Consider the following 12334-nt stretch of genomic DNA (forward strand, 5'->3'; position numbering starts at 1 on the left):
TAGTACATTTTCATTGTACATTTCGCGATGCGCCGAACCAACGACCGCTTCCGTACTGCAAGCTTCAGTACAATTAGTGAAACGCTCGGTTTGTTTGCATCGGATCGTCACGAAATTCCCTATTTCGAATGTGCATAAAAATTGTGTTTAACTACTCTAATCAGACCTGAAAATTTTATAGAATATTGGTGCGATGTCGAAAGAACTTGCTCCAGATGTTGTCGTCACAATCAAGGAGTTAATTGCAATAATATCCGGTTTTGAAGTAAGTATAACCTCAAACATTTGTTTATCTTCAATTTAAAAAGCATTCTGATTCAACGCAGCCCGTTTATTTGATATATCTTTATGTTGCAAACGATTTGCTGAAGCCCTAGTATAAATACTACTGCAACTTTGATTAATTGGGTGCTAATGTACGTTTTTCGCTTCGCTTTAATTAATAATTTAGAGTTCACAGTAGCTATTATGTTATTAATATGTAATTACTTAAGTTTTCTCCTTTTTTCTCTAAAATAAGCTAACTAGATATTAAAATATTTGTCTATAACATTACTAATAATAAGCTAGGTAATTTTAACTTGATTAGGTACATATTTATTCACCTTTAGCACACATCAGCTATGGTTCATGCCTTAATTAAATTTAAAATGGGTTTCGTTGTCTCCCCTGTATAGAATGACACTCAGCGCACTTCTTATCACTTAAGGAATGTTTTCTCTTTGTTTAAGTTCTACTTAGGTAGATTTGTACTACTTCTAGCTCCTGATGATGGCCACTTATGTGCCCGAAAAATGTTCAGCGTGACCTCTTAATTTGGAGGTCCACCTTCATTCGTAAATTTATACCAGTTGAATTCCAGAAATACATTTTGCACATAAAGGATTATTTAAAACCAAATTTACTTATTTATCTACTTATTTTATGTGACTACCAGCTATGGATTCTATTTTACATTGACATCGTTAAGAAATATGGCATATCTTGTTTTGTACATCTACTTAAGTTGCTTTCGAGCTTTAAGTATAACTTCGCACTTTTTTATGGTTTGTCACGTTACGTAGACGAACCAAAACTGTTTTTAGGGACAAGTGATTTATTTTCAAACTTTAGAACTTCCTAATTGCAATATTTCAACGAAGCTTTTGTGTTGGTATTTACTAACTCGGAACACCGATTTTGAAAATCAGAAGCTATACAAAAAACAGAAATTCGAAATATTACCGATGTATACAAGTACCTAATCCATTCCATAAAATTCGATTTGGAGTCTTACCTAGCAGCTGCCTATTCGAAAGTCGGGGAAACCAGTTGAATTAAAAATTAAGAATTTGAATTAATTACTTAGATCTGTTAACAGCAAGCATTGAATGTAAGCGGAAAGTCGTCTTAATCCAGAAGTACAAGTTGTGAGAAAATGACACGTTAGTAATTATTTTAGAGGAATAGAGAATAAAGATGTGTTTTAAGTGCGATAACTATACTATAACAATTGCTTTCTCAAGCTCGTGCTCTTTTGCATCCGTTGCAATGCAAACGGCAGCAGTAGAATGCATTGATGGAAATATATTTTTTTGTGTTGACCTGGGTTGCCTTACGTTTTTCCATTCTCCCAATGTATTTCCATATCGCGGAGCAGATTAGATTACTTTCGTTTGTTTGCTACGATTTTCGTTCTTTTATTTTAAACTAACAACACGGTTATTTCACTGTACTCGTCAACAGTTTGATTCTCATTTTGTAGTTTGATTTTCAGTTTCAGTTCAGTTTTTCTTTTACTTTTCAAATGTATTCACATAACTGGGTTTGACCGAACTCAGTGTAAACCTAAGCTCTGAGCGCCAGCTGCACAAAACTAATTGAATCTCACTTCAGGTTCAAGTTTAAAACTTTCATTTGTGTTGTCGACGCATTTGGCTTGTGTTTCAAATTCAGGTTGAGTTCAGTTGAACCGAGCGTAAGCGCTTCAATTGTACAACCGTGCCTTAGCGATATTATTGTTAAGTCAGCGATTGCATTATTTTCAGAAGTAATATAAGCTATCGTTTGTCTTATTCTTCTGCTTATATTCGCAACTTTGTTAAATATAATTTTTGGGAATATGGCTTCACAGTTAAAATACACCTTTTTCATGTAGGCATGCATTTGTAAACTAAAGTGTACGTATCTCTCGAGAATATTTCAATTTAACAAAGAGGAAACCCATCATCAACGATTTAAATGTATTTAAACATTAAAAATTGTTAGATCTAATGAACTGTGTTTGTTGACGTGAACCTAAAATTTCAAAGTCGGCAATAGAAAAATGGGGACCTTTCGTTAGAAACATGAGAATTTTTTTTTCTCACACGAGACGGTTTACTTTGCTTTTTGAATTCCTATTGCATATCAAAATGCAGTTTAACCGGGAACCGATTGTGAAAGAATATGTCGGAAATTTGATTTCCAAAATTGTTTAGATAGGTACCTACTAAGTACTTCTAATTGTTGCTTTTTCCTGGAGTAAATTTTTGCAATTTATTTTGTGTAATTTCTTTCTTTTATTTCGTTGTTTGTATTTAGTTTGCGATTCTTTTACTATTAATAAAATTGTTTGCGCCAACAGTTCTTTGTAAGTAGTATTTTCGATGTCTCGCTTTTTCACAATCTCAAAGTTAACAATATTAGTAACGGTGTTTGTGAGACTTTTACAAAAAGTCTGAGGCATGAAAACGTAATTAGCTAGTAAATCTTGCACAGATCAGAATAGGCATTTGTGGTCGGAATACAAAATAACCAGACCATCCTGTAAAAATCATACAACGCATAATAGAACATTCAGAAAGAACTTTGTAATCATTCAAAATAACCTCCAAACAAACGTTTCAAGGTAATTTTAAACGCTCAAGGTATCGGCCAAATTGTAAGAATTGGACAGATTCGGAATATATAGAGAGAAATAAAATATCAATAAAAAAATGCTAGGTTTTAATTGTGTAAATAAAATGTAGCAGCTAAAATGGTCTAAAAATTGAGTACTATTTAGGCTTGCGTAATAGCGCATGCAGTGCAATATTTTATCATTTGGGCAGGATCATCAACAACATTCAAAAGTGCACTTGTTATTTCTGTTACCAAAAAATTTTGTTCGAGGGACGTTGCAAATAAATATTCACATTCATTTCCAGAGCACTCTCATTTATAATAACTTAACGTCTACTTGTGCTATAACCGAAAGTACTGAATTGCATACTACGTATGATAAAACCTATCAACCAGAATGATCTATTACTATTTTTTTTTACTTTTAGGAAAACACGGAACACTTCGCTCACATCCTAAAATATTTTACTGCAAAACTAAAAAAGTCGGATACAATGTACTTTGCCAGCAAACGGGAAATCGACAACAACATCAGTGGCATGAGTGAAAAATTTTGTTTTCACGGATTTTTTCCACAGTCAAATGCTTTGTCGGCGGCATATAAAACTTATCTTTCAGAGCTACTTCCCAAGTCAGAAATGATGTCTAGACTTAATGTTGTAAAATTTTTACTCTGTCTGTCTGATTCGCCAACAAAGCATTTTTTAGAAAATCCAGAGTTGCATGCCGAAGAACCGAAGCCGAAAGAGGAATGCGATATTGATTGGGGAGCATATTTGAATGCAGGAGTTGAACCATGGACACCTAATTTTGATGAAACAAGTGTAAGATTGATTTATTTTTACGTAGGTATTTTCTTATTGTCTTAAGGTATGTGGAGTCAATGTAACTTCCAGTTTAGGTTTACAATATTCAAACCTTCTTTATCCATTGATGGTATGTGCATACATTTTAACAATTTATTTTTATTAAATTAACATAAAATATTTTTAGTCTGTATTTTTTATCAAACAGCCCTTCTCTTCCGAAAGCAGCAGATTTAGTTTGAAATATGAAGACATTTTGCAAAAAATTATACCCGGTGAACATGGTGAACATTTAAATGCTTCAGTTAAAATTAGAACGGTAATGTTCTATTGATGACACTCATTCAAATATTTGTCAGTAGATGATACTTATCTGAACTTTATTCCAGATTTTACTGGAAAAATAAATTCTCTATACTAGAGTTTTCTAAACCGTGTTTCACTAATAATGTTCCATTATCGAAAAAGTTTGGGAAACCTTGTTATATACCAGTAAAACCTTTATTGCAAAAGGCGAGCATCAACCCAAAATGAGACATGAGACGTGTTACGTGAATTTTTGTTGACATGTATATCATTTTGAGAATGAGCCATTTAAAAATGGACTATATTGCATATTCTAAACATTTTTAAATTGAATGAAATTTATAAAAACATATTTTTCTAATACTGTTTAAAAAACGAGTCAGCCAATTTTAATGAAATTTGCACAGATTGTTGCTTACGAAACTAGTGCTGAGTTTCGAATCAATTACAATATTTAGAGGCAGGATCTCAAAAAGCAACTGGGTAGCAAAACGCGAAAACATCTGGTAATTTTTATCTATTGTAGATGATAGGGTGCCTAGTTCGGCTAGCAGACACTACGAAAATTGTATAAATAAGTAAGAAATAATAAGAATATGTATATATATTTGTTGTAAATTTGAACACTCTGGATTACAAAAATGCTCTGCTTTCAGGCATATTCGTATATAGAAAACATGTTTATGTCCCCTACCGCCCCTAAAAGTATTTAACGGCTTATTTATGGAAGATCCTGTATATGTTAGTCTCACGATTTTCACGTTTGGCATTGCAATTAACAGCTTAGAAATTACTGATCACTTTTCTCAGGATATTAAAGTATTTATTATTTTTAAACGAAATTTAGAATAAAATTATTTATGTTCCTCGTAAAAAAGCGTAGAATTATTTTTAATGTCAACTTCTCGTGAGCTTAATGGTGTACGCGCAAACAAAAAATTAAAAAGTTATTTGTTACTATTTTCATGGCGTGACGCAAGCTAAATAGATATTCATATATATTTATTTAATTTCTGATGTTAAGTAAAAGTGCAGATAGATAATTTTTATGACTCAAGTTTATAATTACGTATGTTGTGTTCATAATTACAGGAGGACGATTCTGATAGCAGTTTACATGATGAGCGGAGCGGAGAGTTATCTGAAGACTTCAATGGCGAAACACTGCCAATCCAAATTAAAAGTGTTGAAAGAATATGCGTTATGGATTTGAAATTTAAGCGCGAGGAGCTACTAGCGACTATACAACATTCCTGGTATAATGACGACAGCTTCATGATGCGACCAAAGAGTGATTGGAGAGAAGCTAATATTGGAATTTTGTGGTAAGTGAAAATGCGATGAATGGAAAATTTCAGTTCCAGTGAACAGGGACTATAATATGAATGCAAGCTTTTCTTCGTTTCAGGGAGGAATACCTTCAAGATCAATTCCAAGGTTTAGCGTCTTTGAAATCATCATCAATTATTTCAGAATATAAGGTTATTCGAGAAATTTTGTGGCAGATTTGGAAACCACATAATTCATGCACCATACAGTTGGTTGGCAACAGCATCAAACCAAGACCAGATGTATCATTAGCAAGTATTAGATCAGTAAGTCGAATATTCAATAGCCGAAACGAGAACTAACCAAATCATTTTTTCTACCCTAGTACGCTTTTTACAACTATATGAACGAATTTTTATCTTACATCGAATTGATGGATTTGTTTAGAAAATTTGATAATTCTCTTCAAGAAGATGTGGGTGCCGACATGATATGCCGTACATATCAAAGTTACGGCAGTTCAATTAGGAAGATCTGTGATCCCATTTATAAACGTTTATCTGAGCTAGAAGACACAGTTAGACAACAAGGTAAAATTCTAAGTTATTACTGCACTACTTGCTGTTTATAAAACATCTTGTTCTAGAATCGACTTTCACTCTGCTTAATCTTGCCAGTGAATTGCGGATTATAATGCAGCCTCTCAAAATCCTGAAGGACATACATGATCAAGTAACAATCGATTACATCAAAAATTCTCCATTAAATTGCGCCACAATTCTTATTGCAAGACTTCATGAATCTCTAAGTTTTACAACGAATAAGCTAGAGCAAGATTTAAAATTAACTTTGTTTATTGATACTGTTTTTTATTATATTTCCCTGGTTGACTCTTGGTTGATGGGTGATGATCTAGCCGATTATGCAAAGGAATTTGTTGTGGAAAAGTAAGAATTAATACGTGCCTAGAATAACTTTTGACTAACGACTTTAATAGCTAACGAATGTTTCAGAATTGTCAATTCAGATCCACGACAAGCACAGTTTGTTGCGAAAAACAATGTCTCAGATCACTGCAGAACTAATACTTTTCTGAAAATATTTATGGATCAAATTTTAACAGTTGGTAGGAATATTAGCTTTCTGAGGCTTTTAGGGCAATACGATGTAATCGGAGATTCGCAAGGTAACCAGTTTAGTGAAATATAGTAAAAATTCCAAATATTTTACACAAATACGCATTATTGTGTAACTGAAATCAGCGTTGTGGTATTTTTAAATGTTTTAGAACCAATTTATAATGAGTTCCTCCGGGAAATATTCAAAGAGTTGCAAACATTTCCTAATGAAAAAGATGAAAGTACTGAAATGAAACACAAAGAACTAACCCACGGTGTGAGCCGAGAGCACTATATATTTCCTGTAGTTGAAACTGGGATATGCAGGTCAAGTCTAGACATGCAAAAGCAGGAAAACTTGGTAGACGTAGAAGACGGGTTTCTAATGGCAGTTTTTGCGGATTTTTTTGGTACAAAACCTGAAATTGAACCAACAAAGAGCGAGCCGACGTTATACGAAAAGTAAGTCAAAGTTTTCAAAAATTTCTTTCGAATAGCTATATTTCTTTCGTTCCAGAATAACAAACAGCACCACAGGCCTATGTCCAAACGTCAACTTCTTTGAAACCATACTACTTAACATTATAGAACGCAGGTTTACCGTATCTGGTCTCATGGTTAAAAACTTGCTAATTGAAGAGCATCTCTTAGAGAAACAGTTCCAATATCTGAGACATTTGTACTTGTTTTTTGATGATATTATATTTCCGTTCTATAGAAGACTATTTGAAAAGGTATTTTTAATAACTTTTTGATCTATATTTATATAGTTTACGTACAAATTAAAAGCCAGACATTAATTTATACGTAAAATGGATAGATAGCGCCTTGGCTTTAACCAAGTAGCTTATTTGCGATCAAAGAGTGTAAGCTTTTGTAACTAGAAAATTGCGAACGGTTTTCTGCGTTACCGGCTGGTGTTCTATGGTATATTTGCTTTATATTTGTACCGAGTGGCGCACACAGGGTAAAAGGTAAGCTTCAAAAACGTATTACATATGTAGTAAATGTGATTCTTTTGTAATATAATGTGAAACTCGTTTTCAACTATGCAGCAAATAAATTTGACAATTTAAGAAATTGTACAGCTTTTCTATTGGTTATTGGCTGTGCACAATTTATGACAAAATTGAAATACCTTTTTTGCTACTTAATTCAGGTTTAATGCCAATGTGTCCAGGATGATGTAAGTTTCCACTCAAATTTAATGGGTTTAATCCTTTTAAAAAAATGCAATACAATAGCAACTTCTAAAATTAAGCGTTTTCCAGATAATAGCGATTTTTTTGACGAATGATATGTAAAAGTTCGCAATTATCGCTGCTTACAACTAACATTAGCAAAAATCTACACTAAATAAACCCTTAAAGGCAATAATAATTACAACTACATAAATAATTAAATAAACCGAATCAGCTGCGTTCATGATTCAGGCGTGAAAATATTCCGATCTCAAAATTATGTTGAGCTGATGAATCGTCTCATGTCGTAAAATGCCGAAACACATTTTTAAGTACGAAGGTCGTTTGATAAGTTAGTGACTTTTTGACTTTTTCCGGCGCAGTAACTTATGGGGACTGTTCATCATCAATTTCAATGCTTAACAAGTGAGTTACTGAGTTTCATTGTAGTCGTACCAGCACAAATGACACAGAACGGCATATCAACTGAGAGCGTACAGCACATTTTACATGAATATTTGGATATTAAGAAGCTATCCGCACTGTGATTGCTGACACTCGACCATAAGCGCTCCCGTGTGACCATTTCCGAACTAGTTTTTGCGACGTTTCGTAACTGTTGACGAAACGTGGATCTTGTGAAAAACACACCAGAAACCCAAGAACAATCAAATCAGTTGGTTGCTTCAGGTGAACCTGCACCAAAGAAGGCCAAAATGGGTCTGTCGGCCAACAAGGTGATGGCCATAGTTTTTTCGGATGCATGCTGTGCAATTCACATCGATTACCTTGAAAAAGGTAAAACGATCACTGGCGCATACTATTGAGAGCTTTTGGACAGATTCGATGTTGACTCGAAGCTAAAACGGCTGCATTTGGCGAAAAAGGTGCTGTTTCATCAGGACAAAGCACGGGTGTAGTCGCCATGGCAAAAATCCATGAATTAAGCTACGAACTGCTACCCCACCCAGCATATTCTCCAGATTTAGCCCCCTGGGACTATTTCCTGTGTCCAAATCTGAAGAAATGTCGGGGCGGTAAGAGATTTCGAAATGGAAAGGTCATCATTGAAACGAACGCATAATTTGAGCACCTCTAGAAATTATATTATTTGGAGGGATTTAAAAATTGGAAATACACTGGGCTAAGTGTATCCAGCTAAAAGGAGAATGGAGATTGGAGAAAAAGAGACGTTGAGAAATATAATAATAATAATAAAAGGTTTTTTGGCCAAAAAAATGATTTCGTTCAAAAAGTTACTGACGTTTTGACCACCATCCGTGAAAAAAAATGTCATTCGAGATCTAGTAACGTAATTATCTCGTTTAAACGGCTGATTTTAGACGTTTGATCGTATAGTATTGTTTAGAAGTTAATTAAAATTTTCACCTGATGATGCAAAAACATATGAGTATGATGTAAAACCATTTTAAATACGTGAGAAACTAAGTCAAAAGTTTTTATTTCTAAGATGAGTTGCCCGACGTTCCTTATAAAATTACATTTATTACTTTACACAAATTCATTTCGATAATTCTTTCATTAATTTCGTAATTTAACATTGTGAGTAATTCTGAATCGGCGTTGAAATGTTCTGAATTTTGTCTTACACTTTCATATGTTTCTTTAAAATGTCAAGAAATGTTGATTTTTTTGCATTGTGGATTATTAGAAATTACTTATATTTTCTTACAGAATTTAATAAAATAATCAGATCAAGAAAAGGTGTTCCTTTTAAAAAAATATCTGTTTAAATTTTACTTTGTCTGGGCTACTCTATAAAGGGTGTTTTACGCAGGTCGTGCATTAGAAGTATTAATATATTTAATCTATTCAAATATCTTAACTCAAATCTCTCACTAATTTTAGCTCTCTCACTATCATGTGTTATTGTTGAGACACAAATTTGAATGTAAATGTGAACTACTTTTAGAATGAACATTCGCGAAAATACTGGAGCAACACCATCTGGCTTACCTCCCATCTACAGGATATATTCATGGACATGTACCCAGAATTCTACGAAAAGTGTTCCGTTCAAGTAAAAGATGAGTTAGCTTTGTGTGCAGACTCTAACTGGTCTTTCAATTTAATAAATGTAAACTACGATATGCCATGGCCTATTAGCATTATTATTAACCAACAGCAGATGGAGTCTTACAAGATGATATTTAAGTTTCTATTGAATCTCAAATGGGCTTTGTACACAGTTAATCATTTAATGTTTACAGGTAAGGCAATTCGCACTTACTATAAAATATTTAAAATGTCTTTTTCAATTCTTTGTATAGTTCAAAATTTCACGTTATTGGGGATCAAAACATCTAACAAAACGAGCACCTTTGACTATTGTTTTGATAAGTTAATAATTTTTAGATATGCAACCGAAAGCAATATATGGAAAGAAAACACAGAAAAGCTTTAAAGTAGAGAACTCTAAGAACAAAATAACCGGAAATTTATTTCGTTTGAAGTTCTCGTTGATCAATATTCTTAATAACTTGCAGCATTTTGTATTTGGTTACGTTTTCCAAAAGAATTTGCTCCAATTTGAATTAGAGTTTGAAAAAGCCTACGATTTAAATTCGTTAATTAAGTCTCATGATGGCTTCATAAGATGCGTATCTGGAGCGATTGAAGAACTACAGTATCAAATGTACGAAAAGGATAAAAATAACAATGTAAGTTTCTAGTTGTTCACTTACTTTCCGCGCTATTGTAATTGGATTTTATAAAATTGCAGATATTTGTGTGCATTAAGTTACTGAAGCTGATGTGGGACAACTCTAGGTATGCCACTCTGGAGCGTATTATCGAATGTGATAAAATATATAATACTTTCTTCACTGATATTTCCCGAATAATATTTCCCAATTATGTTTACGATTATTAAAAATGAAATGTTGTTACTGTTTTATAATTGTTGCCATATTAATTAATATAATTTTGATACAAATCCTTAATTCATTGACGCTCCCAATCAGGAATTTGCATAAAATAACCATTATTTGTTTGAGTGCAATATTGGCTACTGACATAGTCAAACTGTCGAGTAGATATATTCAGAAAAATTCCAAGAGCCATATTGTGATATGTATGTGTATGTATACTGCTAAACCATGGATTTCTGAAAAAATGCACGAGACTCAACATAAACTTAACGTATACTCAAAAGTTGATAACCGAATAATAAGATGACAAAATAATATATTTCCGTACATTTTTTTTTAAATGCAGCCGCTTTAAAGTCCTTAGTACCATTTTTAGACACAGTGTTAAACTGAAGCAAACTTTGAAGAGTTTCTTAATATTGGTGTGCTTTCAATACATCGCGTAAGTTCTAATAAACATTTAGCGGTTGAAACTCAAAAACAGTTTTTAATTTATCATTCATGGGACATGCGAAAGACTAAAATTACCAAGAAGCTTAGAACAATACAAGAACTGGGCGACGAATAATTCAGAGAATGTAAACTATGCCCTTTGCTGCAGATACGTGGCGTGGCTCATTTTCTTAAATTTCCTGTTAAAATTATTTGTGCACTAGCAAAAAGTATTTGGAACATTTGTTACTATGAATTTCACTAAAGGCTGTTTGTGCAACGTTATCGCTGACCGATAGTAAAATGCTAATCTGTATTTAAAATGAAATAAAATTTAAGAAGTAATAAGTAGGTTGATACTCGTTCCAATTAAAATGCATTATATTACTTAAAAACGCTTCCTGAATATACAGAAGGCCATAGCAAATATGATGTTTCAGAGAACATGTAAAAGCTCGGACGGTAATTGCCCAACTTAAACTAGAGCGAACACTTATTATCATATAGAGATCCACAAAAGCGCCGAGACAGAGCTTTACGGTGTTACAGTTTCAAAAGCTTTAGATTTTTATTGCTTTCAGATTTTTTGGTGGCGAATTGAATTGTTGAAAATAAGGAGCGTCTCCAAAGTCCTTTTAAGAAGAATTTCTAAACTAAATATGTTTTATACTGTATTAGAAAAACTTGGATTTCATTTATCTGATACATGTAAAAAAAAAATATAACTAAATTTTTTATGGATTATATTTTTGATGAAGATTCTTGAAAATTTATTTATTCAGTTCCATAAGTGAATTTAATAATTTAAAGTTCAAAATATGTTTCGTAAAATTGTTCTAGCATTTTTACAATCAGCTCAAAAAGTATCATTCTTTGCTATCAGGCATTTTTAAATAATTTCACTCACATGTTCTGTGATATAACAAAAACTAGAATTGACATTTGATTGGAGGTTTAATTATCACCGGAGGATCAAATATCCACCGATCCAATCCAATTATGGCTAACTGTTCAGGGTGAAGCCACATACTCTATATTTTTATACATTTAGCAAATTGTATCTAACAGAATTAGGGATTTACTATGATTTAGTCCGACAAGCAGGTTAATCCTCTAATCTCTTACACTAGAGGAATCATTCCAGCCTAAATATTAATTGATAGCAAAAGTTGCAAGTTTGCTATTCCTATGGAGTTTATGTCAACACTTTATATGTGGAAATTGCGAAAATGTACAATTCCTTTTCTTCACCCAATCAAATCCAGGGCAATCGACTGTACCGACATAATTTTAAAAAATATTTGCTCAGTAGTCGTTGCGTTGGCGGATTTATCTGTTTTTGCAGCTCTATAAGTGGATTAATAAATAATAATTGTTGGGAGTTGGTGCAATCTTTTAAAACACCCTGTATTTTAATTTTTTACATCAGCATTGTTTTAAAACGTGATACTTAATTATTATGTTTATTT

General features: G+C 32.9%; 1 protein-coding gene across 1 annotated transcript; it reads left to right on the plus strand.

Annotated features, from left to right (window-relative positions):
• Window positions 1-10505, plus strand: LOC109539311 (gamma-tubulin complex component 5). The gene is made up of 12 exons (XM_019906985.2): window positions 1-265; window positions 3291-3686; window positions 5067-5299; window positions 5383-5569; window positions 5629-5833; window positions 5890-6190; window positions 6257-6429; window positions 6532-6823; window positions 6879-7095; window positions 9476-9773; window positions 9919-10223; window positions 10286-10505. Exons 1-12 carry the CDS (start codon window positions 194-196, stop codon window positions 10433-10435), a joined length of 2829 nt encoding a protein of 942 aa, XP_019762544.2. The 5' UTR covers window positions 1-193; the 3' UTR covers window positions 10436-10505.
• The last annotated feature ends 1829 nt before the right edge of the window (window positions 10506-12334 follow it).

The sequence above is a fragment of the Dendroctonus ponderosae genome, unplaced genomic scaffold, assembly GCF_020466585.1.
Source record: "Dendroctonus ponderosae isolate FM_Combo_2020 unplaced genomic scaffold, Dpon_F_20191213v2 Dpon_F_20191213_4, whole genome shotgun sequence".
Lineage (NCBI taxonomy): Eukaryota > Metazoa > Arthropoda > Insecta > Coleoptera > Curculionidae > Dendroctonus > Dendroctonus ponderosae.

Excerpts from the sequence above, each read along its gene's own strand:
- LOC109539311 (XM_019906985.2), top strand. The coding sequence starts at position 194 with ATGTCGAAAGAACTTGCTCCAGATGTTGTCGTCACAATCAAGGAGTTA. Across the intron at positions 5,834-5,889 it reads AGACACAGTTAGACAACAAG|AATCGACTTTCACTCTGCTT; the intron begins GTAAAATTCTAA and ends ATCTTGTTCTAG. Across the intron at positions 6,191-6,256 it reads AAGGAATTTGTTGTGGAAAA|AATTGTCAATTCAGATCCAC; the intron begins GTAAGAATTAAT and ends CGAATGTTTCAG.